Below are 22,306 nucleotides of genomic sequence, written 5' to 3'. Positions count from 1 at the left end.
CCCTGGTCCATTTGGTTCCCTATTTTTTCAACCACCTTGAGTTGTCTTTTTCTCCTTCACAGGATTGACTTTTGCGAGACTTACATTATATTTTATATGCTACTGGTGCCACCGGTTTTGATCCGGGACCCTTCTCAGTTCGGCGGGAGGGACCGGGATCAAAGCTTCTTTGGTGTTTTGCTACTGATACCCAAATTTATTTTTGAACCACTCAGGTTTCCATACATATAGCCAATGACTCACGGTCACTCGACCTAGTCTTAACCTTAGTAGTATTTTTGTTCGGTTACAATGCATTCTGATAGGTATTAATCAGATCCCTTCTTCTTTGATCTATGGGCTTCAGCTGCCCTTGTTCTACTTGTTCTACATGTTCTAAAATGCTACAGTTTTTGGTATTATATATTACTAATAATTTTATGTGCCTTATGCCTCTCAGGGATGGCTATGACCGGGGCAGATGCCTTGTGCCCCCGTCTAACCCTCGACTGTAGATTATCCGCTGTCGGGAGCTGGACTGGTAACCCTTGATTTGGGTTACGTATATGTTTTGTTTGGCGGGAGGGGGGTGGGACTTCTTCCCCCCCACTCTTGCCGGTTTCATTTATTTTGCTTAATTTTATGCTCCTTTCTTCTTTTCTCCTGCTTTTCTAGTCTTTTCTCTAAGGTTGCCAAGCTACGGACAGAGTTCCTCATTAGCCCTTCTCCGGATCCAGGCTCCATATCAGCCGTCTTCTCTCGGATCCCACGCCTCCTATCCTCTGGGGTAAGTACACATAGCTACCATATGCTCCTACTATTTATTGGTCATGTCACGTAACTCCACTCCATCTCCACTTCTTCGAATGGTATCCCACAATGTCCAAGGTCTAAATTCCCCTGTCAAGAGGAAGAAAGTGTTCCAATCCTATCGCTCCCAAAAACTAGAAGTACTTCTCCTTCAAGAAACCCACTTTCCTACAAGTTATTCCCCTTCATTCATCCATACTCACTATCCTCAATTCTTCCTGGCAAATGCAGAGGACAAGACTAGAGGGGTTGCAGTGCTCTTCGCCAGATCTTGCAAATTTAAATCTTTATTAGTGCACAGGGACCCTGAAGGGAGATTTATTCTAGTGAAGGGGTGGATAGATGAGCAACTTTTTTCTTTTGTGTCTTATTACGCTCCTAATAGAGGGCAACTTAAATTTTTTCAATCAATGTTCAATGCCTTAGAAACACTCTTGGAAGGGATTGTCATATTGGGGGGGATTCCAATGTGGCGTTCGACCAGAGTCTTGACAAATCCAGACCTCTGTCTTCACAATTGACCCGTCCTACTAGGACTAGTTCACAAATAGCTAAACTGATTTTTCAGCGAAATTTAGTGGATGTTTGGAGGGAATTTAACCCCTCCAAAAGGGATTATACCCATTTTTCCAACCCTCACCGCTCTTACTCGAGAATAGACCACATCCTTGTCTCCTCGAGACATGTCCCTCTGATCACTAAAGCACGCATAAAAGAGACAGCTCTTTCTGATCATTCAATGGTGATCTGTTCCCTTCAAGGAAGGACAGGTGTCTTCCGTCAGTTTCACTGGAAGCTTAACGAGACCCTCCTTAAAGACCCTATGGTTGTCTTGGAAATTGAGAAAGCACTGCAGGAATATTTTAGCCTAAACGATGTGGAAGGGATCTCGGCTGAAACTTTGTGGGCTGCGCATAAGGCTACGATCCGTGGTAAGCTCATACAAATTGCTGCTAAAATAAAAAAGGACAAAGCTTTGGAAATTGAAAAATTAGATAGGGAATTTACAGATTTGTGCAAACAGCACAAGAAAGATCAAGCTAGGATCCAGATCTCTCAGCTGGACGCTGCTAGACTAGCTCTTAACTTAGCACTTACTGTAAGGGCTGAGAGGTCTCTGGGATGGAGCGGAGCGAAATTTTACCAACATAAGGATCGAATGAGTACTATGCTTGCCACCAAACTTTCACCGACTTACCGCACATTCTCTCTCCCAAAAATCAAAACTCGCGAGGGGACTGCTACCCTTAACCCCGAAATCATTCTCAAAACTTTCCAAGGATTTTATTCTGAACTTTACCAAGCCGGCGACTCAGCTGAGATTCCTGAGATTCAATCCTACTTGGACAAATTGCCTATCCCTAACCTTCACACTAATCATGTGGAGCTTATGGAGGCCCCTATATCTGTGACGGAAACCTTGGATGTGATTAAAAATTTGAAGGGCGGTTCAGCTCCAGGGCCAGATGGCTTTTCGACCCCTTATTATAAAAACTTTGCGGATATTCTTGCCCCTCACCTTACAAAATTTTTCAACTCTAAAAGAACGGGGGAGGACCTACATCCCCAGCTGAACGAGGCATTCATATCTGTTATCCCCAAACCTGATAAGGATCCGGAACAGGTAGAAAATTATAGGCCCATCTCGTTGATCAATAACGACATGAAAATTCTCACGAAAATTTTAGCTAACAGAATAAACTCATTTATTACCCATTACATACATAAAGATCAAGTAGGTTTCATACCAGGGAGACAGGGTCCGGACCAGATCAGGCGGGCGATAGATGTTGTTTCGTTACTACAGTCGGGGTGGGATGGAGGTCCTCCCCAGGAAGGATTGCTTCTATCTTTGGACCTTCAGAAGGCCTTCGATTCCATATCATGGCCTTACCTATTTGAGGTTCTGAAACGGTGGGGGTTTGGGAAGAATTTCCTGGGAACGTTGCGCTCCTTGTACTCAGGACCGCAGGCAAGGGTCAAATTGCAGGGATATTTCTCAGATCCTATATTGATCAAAAGAGGGACCAGACAGGGATGTCCCTTGTCCCCTATCATTTTTGCTGTGGCAATAGAAACCTTAGCTATTGTCATCAGGTCCAATCAAGATATTACTGGAGTTTCCTGTGGTCAGCAAACTCACAAATGCGCTTTGTTTGCGGACGACTGCCTCCTATTTGTTACCTCCCCGGGAACCTCATTGGCTGCTATCTGTGAAGTGCTTGATTCTTTTGGACATGTCTCGGGATTAAGGGTCAACATGAAAAAATCAATGGCATTGAACATTAATATTCAACCTGCTCTAGTAGAGCGACTGAAGACTTTGTTTAGATTCCAGTGGGCTGACTCCTCTATTCGTTACCTGGGGATAAATCTGACTAATAAGTTTGAAAACCTTTATCAGGCTAACTTCCCGCCTATGTTCCGTAAACTCGAAACTGATCTACAAACATGGGCCACTCACAAAATATCCTGGCTAGGAAGGATCAATTCGGTCAAAATGACTCTCCTACCTAGACTGCTATATTTATTCAGGTCTCTCCCAATCGCAATTAGGAAAGATCAACTTAAAAAATTCCAGGGCAAAGTGTTGAAGTTTATTTGGAATGGTAGAGGATATAGGCTGCCCCAAAATGTCTTATATGGTCCCATGACTAAAGGAGGTTTGGGTTTACCACTCCTTTATCGTTACTATCAGGCAGCTAGATTGTCCCAACTGTCTTCCATCTACTCCAGCCGAGAGAAACCAGATTGGATTGAGATGGAGGGTCAGGCAGTTCCTAATGATCCTCTGGACGACCTGCTCTGGTGCTCCCAAAAACTAAGACCGGCCTTAATGGCCCCAACTCTCTCTCAGGCATTTAAGCTTTGGGATGACTTAAGGAAATCTCCTGCGCTAATCTCCGATATGCGACCTTTAGCTAATCTGTTCCAGATTTCTCACTTTAATCCGAATAGAGACTCTACGATTTTTCGATGGTGGATGGATAAGGGACTTTATAGGATTGGACACTTTCTTTCCCCAGTGGGCCTGATCTCATTGGCACACTGTGTGGGATCCTTGGGTATGCCCGACTCTGAAAATGATAGATATTCCAGGATATCCCATTTTCTTACATCAATTTGGAAAAATAAACCAAATCCCCCTGAGTTCACCCTTTACGAAAGATGGTGCATTAGCACTAATGAACAGAGAGGTGGCATTTCTATTGTATATAACTCACTTTCGGAACCTACTTCCAAATTTTCTTACATGGAGGCGTGGGAGAAAGATCTACGGATATCCTGGACTCTGGAGAAGTGGCATGAGGTAGGATCGAGATCTTCTAAAGGTCTTATTAATATCTCTTTGATTGAAGCTAACCTTAAAGTATTAATGAGGTGGTACTTGGTCCCTTCCAGACTAGCAGCTATGTTTCCAACCACATCTTCATTGTGTTTCCGAGGTTGTCAAGCCCAGGGTTCCATGTTGCACATCTGGTGGGAATGCCCTAAAATTAGGGGATTCTGGAACAAAATGTTTTATCTCATCAGGAAGGTAACCGGTTGAAAAATCTCCCCTAATAGCATTACTAGGGGTCGGCGTGCCCCAAACATCTAAATATACTCAAAGATTAGTAGCCTTCATGCTCACAGGTGCCAAAATTACGTTGGCGGGTGCTTGGAAACAACCTTCTGTCTCTGTCCTGTTGGCCAAGAGGAAAATCTCTTGGATCATGCACCAGGAGAAGATGGTCAGTTCAATACTCAATTCTTCCAAAACCTTTGAGGCGGTATGGGAACCCTGGGCTAGATATATAGGTTTACCTATGATATAAGGATAAGAGAGGGTGGAGTTCCTCCATCTTATCCTTGGTCTTCCTACCTTATTATTTCCAGGGTCTGTGGCCCGATCAGCATAGTCCGTAGCTGGCAACATCAACCTATACTCTCTCTTTCCTTTCCTTTCTAGGTCTCTTTGACCCTTTATCTTCTTTCTTTCCTTTTTCCTCCTTTCAGGTACATCTTCATATAGAGTTGAAGATAGAGTAGTCAGTTTAACTTTAATGATTACATCAGAGTGTTTTTTGGCCTCTCCTTACTCTGGGATTTGCCCACGAATCCGGAAACTTCAGTTATTCCGGGACCGGGGGTTAATTTTTACTTTTATTTAGCACATCTAATGTGTTTGACGTATTAACTGATTCTTAGGCACAGTGTGAACCCATTGAGGGTGCCGGGAATACAGTCATTATTAGGTGCTATTTTCTTTTTATTTTATAAATATTAACTTATTTCCTTATTTATTTGTCATTTCCCGTTTCCCCTTTTTTTTTCTTCCCTTTGAACAATGCAAGTTCGAGGGTGGGGGGAAAAGGAAAAAAAAAAAAAGAAAAAAAAAAAGTGGGGGAAAAATTACTTTGTTCTACGCATAGTGATGTCTTTGCTCTAAAATGTTTTGTAAATTTTACCTCTGTATTGTATGTATATCACTCGGCCCCAGGCTATTCTGGTGGCTCTTGCAATGTACTGCACTGCTTTCCAATAAATATCTTTAAACTTGAAAAAAAAAAAAAGATGCAACTTGACTGAGAGCACCAAGTAAAAACCATGTGTGCCCACCAACCAGAGGCTGAGAGTAGGAGAGATTCAATGGCTAGATGTGACCAGGTCAATGTAAGCGGCAGCAAGGAGCAACCAAGGTGAAACCACATCTCTTGTAAATCAGAGCAATGGCAGGAAGCAGATACTTGATGCTGAAAAGGTGAACACAGAGCGCAAAGTACATACGTACGAGTCTCCAGTTAGTGATGCAGCACACAACCGTCCAGCATGTAGACCCTTTTTCGTGGAAACCAACAGAAAAGAGAGTGCAATAATAGAGTCCAACAGAACCAATATACGTAGTAGCTCCCAATGCTCAGCTCACACAGCCTCTGGTGTGACCCAGTCTCTGCAGACTCTTGAATAAGTACATTAAAGAGTCTTCACAGACTGCATCACACCAAAGGTTGTGCCCAGGATCTGGACCTAAATTTTTCGGTCTGGTGGGGTATGGACTTTAAAGTTAGGGCACAGGACATCCCAACCCAGGTAAGCTACATAAAAGGCACAGCTCAGCAGCATGTAGATGAAGTTGATCAAAGAGGAAAAAAATCTCAAAAAGAGAGAAAACGACAAGGAAAAATGGAAAAACAAATTTCAATAGAAAACAAAAAAACACTGAAAAACTCATCCCTGTTTCATATAATGAAGGGTACTCTTTACTGGCACCCTAGGCAAAAACAAGAATTTAACCCGTGCAGTGAAGTGGGAGCCCACACTGCATAATTTTTTTCATATTCCCAAAGTTCAGCTTTAATGTGCTAGATTTTGCTGACCCCTCAGTGCTCTTAGGGAGGGCATTTGCACTTCCATTTTATGTTTCATTAAGTTCACTTTTCTAAAAAAAAAAAAAAAAAAATATATATATATATATATATAACATATGTTTGCAGGTAAAATATTGTGCATTTGTTATTTATTTTATTAGGAGCATGTAAAGCATTGCACTCACGATCAGCAAATTGTGGGTGCAATTTCAGGCTTCTGCAGACTGTCAGTGTAGCGGTCTGCCTGTATACCTCGCACAGACAGGCAGGTACTGAATGACAGGCAAAGTCAATGAACTACCTAGAGTGCTCATCTGTTCTCATTGAGAACTACAAGCCAACAGCCACAATGGCTGATGGTAGTTGTAGTTCCCCCATTCACAGTACTCTGTGAATGAATAACATGGCTAGGTGGAAGGATGGGAGCCCCACATGGCCATGCTTTTGTTTTTATTTCTGGCAGTGGGTGCAGAGAGAAGTTTCTTGTCACAATTAAAAGATTGGAGAGAGGCTGCAGGTGCCGAAACATATTACATATTCCCAAAGATAAATGTATCATTTAACCACTTCCCGCCCGGTCAATAGACAATTGACGTCCGGGAAGTGGTTCTGTTATCCTAACTGGACGTCTATCGACGCCGTGGGGCGTGCAGCGCGGCGATCGGTGATGCGGGGTGTCAGTCTAACACCCTGCATCTCCGATCTCAGTAAAGAGCCTCCGGCGGAGACTCTTTACCACGTGATCAGCCGTGTCCAATCACGGCTGATCATGATGTAAATAGGAAGAGCCGTTGATCGGCTCTTCCTCACTCTCGTTTGACAGACGCGAGTAGAGAAGAGCCGATTGGCGGCTCTCCTGACAGGGGGGGTTTGCGCTGATTGTTTATCAGCGCAGCCCCCCCACAGACAGCGCACACTGGACCACCAGGGAAGCCGCCAGGACCCCCAGGGAAGTCCCAAGCATGTGGATGGCCAGGTACATCCCACATGGCCATCCACATATGAAAATTGATGCCAAATATGTGCCAATCGGTGCCCACAAATGGGCACTGATTGGCACCATTGTGAAAGACCGCAAATCCATGATGCCCAGCAATGCCACCCATCAGTGCCATCCAGTGTCCATCAGTGCCCATCCATGCCATCTATCAGTGCCGCCTATGGGTGCCCATCAGTGCCGCCTATGGGTGCCCATCAGTGCCACATACCAGTGCCGCCTTTCAGTGCCCATTAGTGCCCCCGCCTATCAGTGTCCGTCATCGGTGCCACCTCACCGGTGCCCATCGGTGTCGCCTTATCAGTGCCCGTCAGTGCAGCAGCCATATCAGTGCCCATCATTGAAGTAGGAAATGTACTTATTTACAAAAAAATAACAGAAACAAAGAAAACTTTTCCCCCCCCCCCAAAATCTTCTGTCTTTTTTTCGCAAAAAATAAAAACCACAGAGGTGATCAAATACCACCAAAAGAAAGCTCTCTTTGTGGGAACAAAATGATAAAAAATTTGTTTGGGTACAGAGTAGCATGAACGCGCAATTGTCATTCAAATTACGACAGCGCTGAACGCTGAAAATTGGCTTGGGCAGGAAGGCGAGTAAGTGCCTGGTATGAAAGTGGTTAAGCTGTAAGCAATTCATGTAGCAGTGATTACCATCACATGACAGATACGACTAAATTCATCTTTTTAAACTGAAATGTAAACCAATAAAAATTTTGACATAATTTAGTGGCTGCAACAATATCTTGTGTTGTGAATAATGGAATTTAACTAATGAAAACAAAACCCAAAAACTTACTTTCCACCAAAATCTACGTAGAACCATCGTTGCAGTAACTCGTATGTCACCAGCGTCACACCAAACTGGGGAGAGGACCTGAAGACACGCGCTGCAGACAGGAAAAAAAGGTCAGCATTCATTGCAGAATAGCGGTCTACCTTCCAATATGCATATAGAACAAGAGACCGTTACCTCCAGCTCCCTTCCATAACGCACGATGCCCTTCCTCCTGCAGGATTTTCCTAAAGCAGTCTATGACCCCTGTGTAGGTGGTCTGACCAGCCCGAGCAGCGACTTGCAGTCGAGTTTTGATGACATCAGCAGGAGTCACCAGAGATGCAGCCGGCATACCTGCAAAGAAATACATGACCTATGAGTCTCAGTCTGTTCACACTCAACTGACAACAACCATGCCAGGAAGAGGGTTAGAGAGAAAAATGTATAAAGCATGCAACATAGAAAACTTATGCAAAGCAAACACTAGGTTTAGAAAGAATACAAATACAATGCCTTGCAAAAGTATTCACCCCCCCCCCCCCCTGGCTTTTACCCATTTTGTTACATTACAGCCTTTAGTTCAAAGTTTTTTTTAATCTGAATTATATGTGATGGATCAGAACACAATAGTCTAAGTTGGTGAAGTAAAATTAGAAAAATATATACATAAAACAATTTTTCAGAAATAAAAAAACTGATATTCACCCCTTTGTTATGAAGCCCATAAAAAGCTCTGGTGCAACCAATTACCTTCGGAAGTCACATAATTAGTGAAATGATGTCCACCTGTGTGCAATCTAAGGCCTTGTACACACGAGAGGATTTCCGCTGGAAACGGTCCGCCGGACCGTTTCCAGCGGATAAATCCTCTGGCGGATTTTGATCTGATGGCTGTACACACCATCAGATCAAAATCCCCGCGGAATACATCCGCGGTGACGTGCCACGCCGTCGCGGCGACATGCGCGACCCTGGAAGGTAAATACTTCCACGCATGCGTCGAATCAATATGCGAGGGATGGGGATCGGACAAACTGATCCGGTGAGTCTGTACAGACAACCGGATCAGTCCGCTGGACTGGATTCCAGCGGATAGATTTCTTAGCATGCTAAGAAATTTTTATCTGCTGGGAATCCGTCGGCTGGATTTTTATCCGCTGGGAAATGTCCGCTCGGGCCTACACACGACCGGATCTATCTGCTAGAACTGATCCGCGGATCAATCCCAGCGGATAGATCCGGTCGTGTGTACGGGGCCTGAGTGTCACGTGATCTGTCATTACATAGACACACCTTTTTGAAAGGCCCCAGAGGCCCCAACACCTAAGCAAAACACCCAAGCAAGAGGCACCACTAACCAAACACTGCCATGAAGACCAAGGAACTCTCCAAACAAGTAAGGGACAATGTTGAGAAGCACAAGTCAGGGTTAGGTTATAAAAAAATATACAAATCTTACATGACTCCTAGGAGCCCCATTAAATCTATCATAACCAAATGGAAAGAACATGGCACAACAGCAAACCTGCCAAGAGACGGCCGCACACCAAAACTCACAGACCGGGCAAGGAGGGCATTAATCAGAGAGGCAGCACAGAGACCTAAGGTAACCCTGGAGGAGCTACAGAGTTCCACAGCAAAGACTGGAGAATCTGTACATAGGACGACAATAAGCCGTACGCTCCATAGAGTTGGGCTTTATGGTAGAGTGGCCAGAAGAAAGACATTACTTTCAGCAAAAAAACAAAATGGCACATTTTGAGTTTGCGAAAAAGGCATGTGGGAGACTCACAAAATGTATGGAGGAAGGTGCTCTGGTCTGATGAGACTAAAATTGAACTTTTTGGCCATCAAAGAAAGCGCTATATTTTCGACAAATGCAAGTGGACATTTTGAGGGCTGGTTCTGTACGTGTTCAATGGATCAGTAGAAGGACCACATAAACCTGTATGCTGTGTATACACCCCTCCTGCAGTCAAGGTCTTGCATAGAAGAGTTGAGTGTGGCTCTAAAAAGTATAAACCTAAAGTAAAATCCTTTCTATTCCATTCCTCTCATTTTTATGTCCCTTTAATATTGTAGCCTTTTCATTTTTGCAATTAGATTGCCAACTATATACCTGATGATCCTGCCAGTGTCCTCTGATCAGCCCTCTACTTCCTCTCTTCTTCATGCTTAGGATGGTCATACAAGTGGATAAGTGGAATTTTACCGATAACAACTTTATAAAAAAATAATGTTCAAGGAACATTTATTCCACAATATTTCCGCCACCAAAATAAGTGTGTGCTGTAAATTGCCTCCAGCATTGCTCCTGTTTCTTCTTGCTGGAGGCAACCATTTTGCTATAGCCCACAGGCCCTGAACAGCAGTAAATCTTTAGGCTGTCAGATAGATCAAAATGTAATTTCAATCAGTCTATGGCCAGGTTAACCTTGGCAGCACAGCTGTGGTAGCGTTGTCAGCTTCATTTTGATTGCAGTTCTATTGTCAGCATGTGAAGTCACAAACTACCATGCCATTGTACAGCCTTTAATCAGCTGCTGCACTACAGGAATGTTGTTTCTACATTGGTCGTGATGACACTGGAGGGCATTAGACCTCAGGAATAGAGGGGAGGAAGAGTATGTGGGGTCCAGTCTAGCTGCACAGAGGAGACTGTGGGAGTGGAGGATGGAATAAGTAAAAGGGCTTTGCAAAGTCCCCTAGACAGAAATTAATATTTTAAGATTTCCTGAAGTTCAGCTTTAGGGATACAAGAATAAAAGTGCAAAGTATTCCGTACAGGAGTGCTAGTTTTCTAAAAACGACATTAGGGTTATGTGATGCTATCAGTTTACAGCAAACTTTGCTTCCAAGGGCGGCAGAGGTCTCCAAAACCCGATTGACCTCATGTTTCCCTGGCAGGAAATTATCTCATGGTGAAACGTGTGCCATCATCCCCTGAGGTTTTCTGTAAAACCCCTAAATTAGAGACTATGAGGAATATGGAGAAGGCTTCCATATCCGCCCCATGACAAAAACCAAAAAGGAAAAAACTTGATATGGGATGCTGGAAGCACTCCAGACCACCCCTCTCTGTGTAATGAATGTCAGCAATAAATGAGAAGATGAACATTGAAGTCACTCCTTACGAAAGAGTCAACGTCTTCCCACTCACAGAGGAAGCCTGGTAAGCCACTTACAGCTCATTAAAGACCAACTCCAGCCAAAACATATTTTTACTTTTGCACAGAACGTCACATTTTTACTTCTGCTATTCTGTATCCTCTTTGGGATGACTTGCCATCATTTTGCAGTCCACAGAACAGGATTAGAAATGTCTTCAAAACACGAAAACGTATTTTTTTTACTTTCTCTTTACTAAAGTTGAGTGGTTACAGTAAAAACCACCAATTCTCCAAAACGGAGATACAAAAAAAAATATTAACTTATCTGCTCTGCTGAGACCAATAGGGTCTCTTCTGTCATAAAAATCCTGTCCATCAAGGCTGCCATGGGTAAAATTTGAATCCGGTTTGATTTTTCCGCATTTCCTTCCATGTCTCCTTCGGTCTTGTGGAGTTTCTTCCACTAATTTGCAGCCTCTAAATCAGCCATTCTCAACCAGGTTTCCACGGAACCCTAGGGTTCCTTCAGAGGTGGTTAGGGGTTCCTTGAGCTGTGGCTGATTTACCTCCTGTTTGATGGTGCCTACATAGTTTTGAGCCAATGCCACTTGGAGGAGCCAGTGGTATGACGCCAATGATCTTTATAGCTTTCTCTAAGGGGACCATTCTTACCACCACTGTAAAAAGGGAATTCTTCTCACTGACACCCAATGAATGGGTTTTTATTAGGGGTTCCCCAAGACCTGAAAATTATTTTAAGGGTTCCTCTGGGGTAAAAAGGTTGAGAAAGGCTGCTCTAAATATTTAAGTTGCTCAATCGTTTAAATTATGGAAAGGTTACAAGAACAAATTTTCACTATCCTTTCAGCCTTTTCAACCAGCCTTTTTGGGAGACCCAATGAAAAAGGTGAGGCCGTGCCTTAAAAATGCGTTCTGATTGACCAGACAGCGTGTGGGCGGCTCCCCAGTTTGACAGCCCTGAACCACTCCCACCCAGAGACATGCAGCCGACGTCTCCGTGAGGCTTACCGAGGCTCCAGCTGCGACTAACACTACCGCATGGATCCCTCAATAGAAACTTCCCGATAGTCCTCCTGTGACACTGCATGTGGAAGCCCCCACCGCTCTAGTTTTTAGTATTGTTTTATACTTATATACTGAATAAATTCCCAAGCTGTATAAAGGATTGGCTTGGCACTTCTCTCTCCTCCTTTTGCCAGTCTTTCCCCCAGGCTTCCCCAATCTCCTTGGAGGATAGCTTCAGATGTACTTTCGCTACATAAATTGGTTGTGTTCTCAATGTTCATCTCCTTCCAATCCCTGCAGGCTAAATAACCCACCCCAAATAGGGAAATGTTCCATTATCTGTAGATAAAACACTTCTATTTATCCCGGTTTAAAGAGGAAGTAAACTCTCCCCTCCCCCTTTTCCTTACCTGAAAAGTAAAGGTAATATGTGCTAGTATGCATTACATACTGGCACATTATGTGACATTTACCTACAAACGAAGCCCTCGTCGTCCCCGCTGGAGGCCGTATCCATTTTCACCCGTTTTCCTTTTGGGTCCATGAACTCAGACTGTGTGACTGGCCAGAGTCGCATGACATCACTCCTGCGAATGCACGGGCCAGTCACGGCACAGGGCCCTGAAAAAACTGCATGGGTGACTGTTCCTTTAGAGCGCATGTACCGATTACATTGTCGGCGCAGTATACAGTAAATATCTCCTAAACAGTGCAAGTTTAGGAGATATTATTATAAGCTCACCTATAGGTCCAAACATTAGAGGAAAGTTTACTTCTGCTTTAAAAGGTAGAAGCTGTATCAAATCCTACTTTGTATGAACAAATCTGTTTGCAAAACCTTAGAGGCAAGGACCTAATTTCTGGGATATATACATGTCTTCGTATTTAGAATTCAACGGATACGCTTTCATACATGTCAAAATTGGAGACTGAATGCTTTGGAACCTGCCGCCTTGGATTGGGATGAATGCGTGGATAACCTGAAGAGATGCACAAGGTCTCTTAATATTATGGAAATAGCTGTTTAACTCTTCACTAAGTGGTACCGGACTCCAGTTAGAGAGCAGTCTCTCTTCCCTACGGTATCTTCCCTAAGCTTTAGAGCAGTGGTCATCAACCCTGTCCCCAGGGCCCAATAACAGGCCAGGTTTGCAAGATAACTGAAATACACAGGTGATATCATTTGCTGCTCAGTGATTGCAGTATTATAGTCTGCATCTCCCCAAGGTAATACATAAAACCTGGCCTATTAGTGGGTCCTGAGGACAGGGTTGATGACCACTGCTTTAGAGGTTGTCAGGTTTCTGGCACACTTCAAGTGATACTTTAGGTTCAAGATTTATGTTTTTGAAATAACATGCATATCACACTTGCCTCCACTGTGCAGTTCGTTTGGCACAGAGTGGCCCCGACCGTCCTCTTTTGGGGTCCAATGGCGGCTCCTCCCTGCATTAGATAACCCCCTCTGGAAAGCTCTCTCCTGAGGGGGGTTACCTTGTGGGCGCGCTCCTGTGCCATACACTCGGCATCCATAGACGCCGAGTATATGACTCGGCCCTGCCCCCCGGCGGCCACGTACCATTGGATTTGATTGAAAGCAGGGGGAGCCAATGCCTGCGCTGCCATCAATCTATCCAATGAAGAGCCAAGAAGCTGTGGGGAAAGCGACACGGGATCGTGCCCATGGAAATTCAGGGCTCAAGTAAAATGGGGGGGGCCTGGACACTGCAAGGCGTTTTTTCACCTTAATGCATAGGATGCATTAAAGTGAAAAAACACGAGGGTTTACAACCCCTTTCATTTGTTTCAGGACTGTTGCCATATGGTTCTGATTTTCAGAAAACTGCCCATCTTTGCTGCTACGATAACAAGTGTTCAGTTTTCTCTTACCCCCAACTCATTGCCTATTCTCTCCCATTTTAGAGGCTTCTACATTACAGATGAGACTAATCCATACAATCTGTGTTGCTATCCATTGGGTAGTCGCTTTACAGTTGAGAACTTCTTCAGTTCCGCTCTCCCAAACTCCAAGTGGATTCCATATGTAGAGCAGAAGAAAAAAAAAATCACACTATGCCTTATTATGATCGTAAATGGACACCTTGGTTTGATCATGGCACTCTTTTTGAATGATTAAATCTTGATGTTTAGTACGGCATATGTCTTAGTTTGTTAATGTTGAGGTCTTCCCTTTCATCTTCTCTGGAAGTAATTGCATTATCAGCATTATTATCTGCAGTTGTGCATAGATAATTACACACTTTTATGTATCAGGCTGTTTTAGCCATGTTTTGTATCTTTTGCCTTTTTCTTTACTAATGTGATTTCTTGATGTTTCAAGATGCTATAATCTTTGTACCACCTTTTGAAACTTTATAATAAAAAGTTTGTAAACCGAAAACCCTGTCAACCTACATTTTTCTTTTTTTAAATAATGAGTTTAATTTCACTTTAATGTGTTCAGTAGGTAAGTGCCATGGTATTTACAGGGTTTCATCTCGTTGCATGAAAAAATATTTAAAAAAGGAAATTGAAGAAAAAGCAACCCATGCCAGCCTATGTAGAACCCTTGTAAACATGTACAGTATCCAGAAGCTCTGTGGAAGAAGCAGAACAGCAGATAAACTTCAAAATTGTAAGCATTAAAAGTGAGTCAGGGAAAGGCCTGCCACTTCAGCGCTGCTAGGCAAATCCCTATAGCTGCCAATAGGATACAGAAAATGCAGGAACATTCTGGTCCCTGTACCACCCACTGCAACCTCACCCACATAACAGAGCAGGTGTACTGTACAGAATGACCTAACAAGAAGCTGTATTCCCACTCTCCGATTATAGAAATAAAATAAAAAAAAATAGGGGATATAAACTGATTTTTCTGACTTTAGCACAGTTCCGATCTTTCTTGGACAATGTTAGCATTTCACTGTTCTGTCTGAAGTTGCCCTTTAAATGTTGGAAGGGAGATTGGAGTTTGAGCTGCGCTGTAGAAAATTGGTAACATGTCTGATGATTGAATTCAGATTTCTGGAGGTGAAAGCTCCTCTGCTTGTGCTTTTTTCACGCCTCTGTGGCTACTGGCACACAGAACACACAGGGAGCCGAAAAGCAAGAAAGACTTCAACCTCACCACCGCCGCTGCTGCTGCCGCCGCCACTTAGCCACAGGCTCGCGCAAGGAAGACCGGCTGCCACCACCTCAAATAACCCCAGGAAAACTCTGCGTCCCTTTTCTCCCTGTGCAAAATCAGCAAACCAAACCCAGCTAGGGTTTCTAAGGCAGCTTTTCATCTGGAGCAATGCGTTCATCGTGCAACGCTCGCTCCCACTCCTTCTCATGTCTGCCCGATGATTTCAATTTATTATGGCACAAGACCAACGTATGGAGGTCACACTCCGCCTATTAGATGGAAATAGAGACCATGTGTATGAGGGATTGAAAATGCTGATCACCGAACGGTGATTAGGTTTTTAAAGAGGAACTTCAGAACATTTTATTTACATTTAAACTGGGCACAACATAATCCCCATTCACTTTTACTGAAAAATGTCTGACTATGGGGTCTCATACCTTTAAAGCTCAATTGAACATATACCATCTACTATACAGGTGCATCAAAACAAAATGTGTACAAAGTCTTACAATTCATTTTCTTTAGAAAGCAGCCACAGCTTATGTAGAAAAGCTTGTGTCCTGCCAACATGCTGCAGAGAAGGACCCTTGCTCTCTGCGTAAAGGAAGTGGTTTATCTGTAGAGATCAGACATGCTTCCCCTTTTAAATCAGGGCCGGAGCTCAATAATCAGTAGGCAGTGACAGCTTTGTTAATTAAAGAGTTCAGCAGCGGGTGTGTCAGACCTACAAAGACCAGGTTTCTGGCAGCTTGGCAAATGCTGGCCAGAGCCTGTAGACAACTGTACCTCAATTTTGCAGAGGTCCAAAGAAAACTAACAGTGACCATGGTGCATGAGAAGCCAAGTGCCATACTCGAAGACTCCCCTGACAAATTTATAAATGTTTGGGACACCTGGATATCGTAGAACAGTGGTCATCAACCCTGTCCTGCAGGGCGTACTAACAGGCCAGGTTTGCAAGATAACTGAAATACATCACAGCTGATATCATTTGCTCCTCAGTGATTGCAGTATTCTAGACTGCATCTCCCCAAGGTAATACATAAAACCTGGCCTGTTAGTGGGCCCTGCAGGGCAGGGTTGATGACCACTGTCCTAGAACACCCACCTAAATATAGACAGAATTTTACTCTAGTCTAGAGTTTCCTGTTTGTCCCTTAGCACCCCAGCCACTGGACAAGTAGGCTCCTCCCTTTACCCCCTTCCTCACCCCCTCTCTTTGCCCACCCCAAGCAAATTCCACCTCTATTCCTTCTCCGATCTCCTGCGTCTCCCCCACTTTTTCTTGCTCCCCTTCTCGTCTGAGCAATTCTATATGAAGGGTTTGGAGCATTCCTCCCTCCCATCCAATTCTGTAGAGGTGCCCAAGAAAAACAAAACATGGAGCACTCTTTACAGGAACCAGTCTCCTATTCTCTTGTACTAGCCTTGGAGTTTTTGTCTCTTTATAACGCATGATGTCCAGCTCATGCATGTGTACTGTATTTCTGTACTATGGTGGCACCCTTTTAAGGACTGCACCTCTGTACTCCCTGAAGTTCCTTGTGCTGCCTCTATATTTTCTTGTAATATACACCTGGTGCAAAAAAACGACAACTCAACAATTGAAGCAGCCAGGGAGAAAACATTAACTTGGGTTACACACAACTGCAAAGCTTGCCGCCATCTCCTCTTAATCTGGCCACAAATAAATATGAATTCTGAATTAATAAGGATTTGAATTAATCAGAATGGTTGATCATATTTAAAGTATTTTTTTTTGTCATGCAAACTTTTCTCTCAATACGATGGAAGAAATATGCATTTTTTTTTGTCTTTTTCCCTTTCTCGTTATGTGATAAATGTGCAAAAAATATCGAAACCATTGGAATACTAAACTACTTGAGTGAAAAGTGTGTAATGTGCCTTACAGAACCAATGGGCTCTTTATAGGATCATTGTTGGAGCCAAGCATATTTGCAGTGATAAGCACATCCTAGACAACCCCAGACCAATTAATAGCTGGTGAAAAACAGATCGCTTTGGTAACATTTAAGTATCCAAATGACCATTTTGTGGCTGCAAGACTAGACCGGCGTTTGGACACCACCATGCTGAACTCACATTAATGAGTGAGTCCACCCTATAGAAATGGCTGATCCCATATCTGTACAGCCAAACATTGGATCTTTATTTTAACACAGGTCTATAGATTAAAGTGGAGGTTCACCTAAAACAATTATATACCATTACATCCAGCATACTGCCGACATCTACAGTATGCTGGTATTTATTTTTTTCCCCCTGCTGTACATACCTTCTTATAGATCTTTTCACCCGGCTTCCGGGTTCTCACTGCCCCGGGGAGTAGGCGTTCCTATGAAGATGCGTAGATGATTGACGTGCGGGTAAGGCGCGTCACGCGTTCTGAAAATAGACTAACTAGGACTCGGCTTTATACGGCGCCTGTGCAGTCAGCTCTACACGGCAGGCGCCGTATAGCGCCGAGTCCTAGTTCGTCTATTTTCGGAACGCGTGACGCGCCTTACCCGCACGTCAATCAACTACGCCTCTTCATAGGAACGCCTACTACCCGCGGGAGTGAGAACTCGGAGCCGGGTGAAAAGAACTATAAGACGGTAAGTACAGCAGGGAAAAAAATTGCCAGCATACTGTAGATGTCAGCAGTATGCTGGGTCTAATGGTATATAGATGATTTTTAGGGTGAACCTCCGCTTTAAGGTGATATAGTGCCTTAAAAAAGTATTAATACCCCTATGTCCACATTTTATCATGTTGCAACCAAAAACGTAAATGTATTTTATTGGGATTTTATGTGATAGACCAACACAAAGTTGCGCATAATTGTGAAGTGGAAGGAAAACGATAAATGGTTTTCAAAACATTTTACAAATATGTGAAAAGTGTGGCGTGCATTTGTATTCAGCCCCCTTATATACTGATACCCCTAACCAAAATCTAGAGGAACCAGTTTCCTTCAGAAGTCACATTATTAGTAAATAGAGTCCACCGTTTAAATTTTTCCCACATTGTACTGCGGAGGAGATTGCTTGACTTGGATGAAAGGGACCATGTTTTCTTGGGTTCCTTTCAGTAATGACCACATGACCGAGTCAAAAAACAAGCAACCAAAAATTTATATTCAGTTGGACTCGTCTATGGTCAGCCTTGGATCGCATGACCCAAAGTCTTGTGGTCATGTGACCATTACTGAACGGATATCATTGGTGTGCCAGCTGCAACATGTGATTTTCTTGCTGCAATCGAAAGTTCCTGATCCAACATGCTGGATTTTGTTTAGAAAAGAAACAAACTAATGATGACACAATCGTATGCGCCATTTTTGTTTTTCGATCACCATCGTTTGGTTTTCGACTCGTCTATGACCAGCCTAAATGAAAACTCAGACTCTGATATTTTTCATTCCAAAGAGATCATGTGACCATTGGAAACCTAGACCCCCCCCCCCCCCCCCCATGTAGTCAGCAGTGGTGGGAGCCTGGAGCAACATGTTCTCCAAAAAAGATCAGCATTTCTCCCCTCTTGTTATACTTCATCAATCCCAGCAAGTCTGTTTACAATGTGTAAAGTGTGTGTTTTCATTAATATATATCTCCTCAGTATGTAATATATTGGTTTGTTGGAGGCCCAGTCTATAACAGATCAGCGGTCGCAGTTCAAAGAATTGCTTGTCGTTTCTTGTAAGTGTATTTTGGGCTGCAATGAAATATTCACTGTCAAGACTGGCAGCTTAATTCTATGTATGGAATATTTTCTTTAAACCACAATTTACAATTTTTACTTTACATCTCCCTATGGCGTTCTATATTTACACTTTCTTCACTGCGCGGCTGTTTATTGCGCTGAAATGGGTCAGTTTATGCCGCCAGACCATACTGGTTTGGCTGCAGCCCTCGCGGGATCCATAGAGAAGGAAAAAGATTTCAACATTTACTCTGAGGCGGCTTAGTTTGGACTTTCTATAACATCAGTCATAAAACTGTAATGGTTGGAGATTTTATGTTGTAGGTAGAGGGATCAGAGGAAAATTAGGTTTTATGCAACAGAAAGTCGTAGATACTAGAAATTGCTGGCAGACGTAGCAGAAAAATCAACAATACCGGCACTTTATAAACCCCACCCCCTGACCTCATACATTAATTGGCCAGTAATGTCACAGGCGGGGGTCATTCCTCTTTTCCCAGCGTCAGCGGTCCTTAACGATATAAAGAGAAAACGGAGCTCACATGAGCCCCCGGGATCTGTAGCATTTTCCACGTTGATGTGAGGACACGCCTCATGGGGGTGTGTCTATCGCACCTCGGGATCAAAGGAAGTGGGTTGAATGATGCTGACCATCACCTAAAAAAGGCCTGACCAGCAAGACATTGGAGCCCCGTATCTTCAGAGGACAGCATTAGTCGGAGGGCAAGTATAAAAGACAAAAGGTGCATCTTTTACCTACAGGTATTAGACCATTTATTTTTAATGTATTTTTTAAACCTGGAATTTGGATTCCCAGCCTTTAGTCTTGCAACCGTACAAGCACTTCTCCTGTCCTGGAAATTCTTACTCCAATTTCCCCACACGCTGCAAGCTTCTCCCAGTATGAATTAGAAGCTACATCAAACGGATCTGCGGTGGCTCAACGCGATTGGCACTGCGCTGACAAGCCATTCACCTCTGCAGCTAGGGGTTCGGATGCCGGTCTCGGCTACATGTGAATTGAGTTTGGTGGTCTCAGCCCCGGCTCCCGGTGGGTGTGCTATGCGAGGTAAGCCTGCGCTTAGTACGCCCACCCCCCTCCCACAAAAACCACCACACTTACACGCACTCAAAATTGGGTTAACATGCACGCACTTTGACCACGCGGTCTCTAAAAAGAGAGGCGAAGGACTAACGGGGCTGGTTGAGCGGGCTAGATCATCTCACTCCCTTATAGGGAGTCCCTCTGCCCCATTGGGCTTCAAAGCGGAGCAGGTAGGGCGGGCTGTGTGGGAGGACCCCCTCACGCACCCGCCATTGCCACCCGGGGCATGGAGAAAGATGGCAGATTGCCTCTGGGGGAGGCCTGCCTACTCCCAACTCCTGAAGTCCGGCTCCTCTCTCGAGTACACGCACAAAATACACAAAATACAAAAAAAAAAAAAAAAAAAAAAAAAAAGAAGAAGCTACATCAAGTCTACCTCATTTCCTGGCTGGAGAATGCCCAGCACCATCTAGTCCAGGGGTGTCAAAAGCAATCTTATCGTGGGCCACGTCAGCATTATGGTTGTCCCCGAAAGGGCTGGTTGTATCTTAAAGACACGATGTGCAGAGCACCCCACCCCCCCTTACATCAAATGTAAAGAGGGCCCCCCACCCTCAGAAGTCAAGTCACCAATCATCCCTTACATCACAGTGCACCCCAATTACCAGCAGCCTGGAAAAGGTTGGGGTTGGAGCTGGGAAGCAATAAGTGTAGGGTCTGGAGTAGGACCAGAGAAGGGCAGAAGTCAGCTAAATACTGAGACCAGGGGAACCAATGACAAGGGGTGGTTTGTGGCTGTACAGAGGATCAGGATGTGTAGGAGTTCTGTCCTCCTTACTCCTGAGACGGGGGCAGAGAAAACCCCCTCAGTGGTTGCACAGTAAAGCGCAGCCGATTGCTGAGAAAAGGTAGGGGCAAAGATGAAGGGGGTGTCGCAGCTGCGGGGGAAGCTCAAGGGCCACATGAAATGGCCTGAATTTAGCCCTGCAAGCCTTGTGTTTGGCACATGTGATCTAGCCCTACCCTATCCTACCCTCCCCAGCTTAGCTGTCCCTGAGCCAAAACTTTAATTCATTGGGTTCAGTTTCAATCGTGGAGGATCAGCATCACATGTGGGCAATATCTAGGATGGTTTGCATGCAAATGCAGCCTGTCTAGAATGCCCACTCCCCCAGACCGACCTATACCCCACAAGGCACTTTGATTATTGCATGACTTCTCTCAAAAGACAAGCCAGTACTAGCTTCTGGGCTGAGGGATCCTGAGGAGTGCTGAGGCCATTCCCTCCCAGCAGCCATAACCTGCCTTCACTGTATAGAGAAGTACAGAGTCCCAGCAGTTTTATTTAAACATTTTGTAAACATGTTGATGAATGGGAAAGGACTAACCTGGGAAGGCAAAGTATAAGTAGCTTTAAGCATTCCCACATTAAGGCAACACAATGTGCCTTTAAGCAATACAAAAAGATGGCAACCACCCCAATTTATAACTAGCCTTTGCAGTAAGGTGCACATGGAAGCGCAACGCACATCAGACACAAATTTGCCCTGCAGATTTACCAGCTAGCCTGCAAACAAACCAAATTGACCCTGTCCAACAGCACATAGTAAAATAGAGGGGCTTAACATTTGCAAATACATGTGGAACCCACAGTGCCTACATCAAAGGCTCCTCTATATATTGTGGCCCTAACGCTAGATTTGGAGTACACACACACACACACACACACACACACTAAAGGGCAGGTTTACCTGGAGGGAGCCCACCCCCTCCATAAAGGTATCAGGACAGACTGGATGCACAAGAGCACAATGGCAGCTGAAGACATCAAATGTGACCCCACAACAAAACAGCGAACAAGCTATACAAAAAAGAAAATACATTAGGGTGGTTGCAATCTTTTTTGTAAAGCTTGTAAAAAGTATTTGCTCCCCTGCCGATTTTGTAAGTTTGCCCACTGACAAAGAAAAGATCAATCTATCATTTTTAATGGTAGTTTTTACATTTACCAGTGAGAGACAAAAATATCCAGAAAAACAAATTTGAAAAAAAAAAAAAATGAAAGGAATTTGTCCCACTCCTCTTTGTAGATTCTCTCCAAGTCATTAAGGTTTCGAGGCTGACGTTTGGCAACTCGAACCTTCAGCTCCCTCCACATATTTTCTATTGAATTAAGGTCTAGAGACTGGCTAGGCCCCTCCAGGACCTTAATGTGCTTCTTGAGCCACTCCCTTGAAGCCTTGGTCGTGTGTTTTGGGTCATTGCCATGCTGGAATACCCATCCACGACCCATTTAGAATGCATTGGCTGAGAGATGGAGGTTCTCACCAAGATTTGACGGTATAAGACCCTGTCCATGAAAGTGAAAGTCTCTGA

The 22,306-nt window shown here is 44.0% G+C and overlaps 1 protein-coding gene across 1 annotated transcript in view; it reads right to left on the bottom strand.

Annotated features, from left to right (window-relative positions):
- The window catches only part of SLC25A13 (solute carrier family 25 member 13), a 216,775-nt gene that overhangs the window by 4,883 nt on the left and 189,586 nt on the right, over positions 1 to 22,306 (bottom strand). Inside the window, exons 16-17 of the mRNA XM_040352298.1 lie at positions 8,110 to 8,268; positions 7,936 to 8,026 (exon numbers count right to left, since the gene is read on the bottom strand). Coding sequence (XP_040208232.1) covers positions 7,936 to 8,026; positions 8,110 to 8,268 — 250 coding nt within the window. The remainder of the gene's footprint in view (positions 1 to 7,935; positions 8,027 to 8,109; positions 8,269 to 22,306) is intronic.

This window comes from Rana temporaria, chromosome 5, assembly GCF_905171775.1.
Source record: "Rana temporaria chromosome 5, aRanTem1.1, whole genome shotgun sequence".
Classification (NCBI taxonomy): domain Eukaryota; kingdom Metazoa; phylum Chordata; class Amphibia; order Anura; family Ranidae; genus Rana; species Rana temporaria.
Note: the sequence above shows the minus strand (reverse complement) of the source record. Positions and strands in the feature narration are given on the sequence as shown.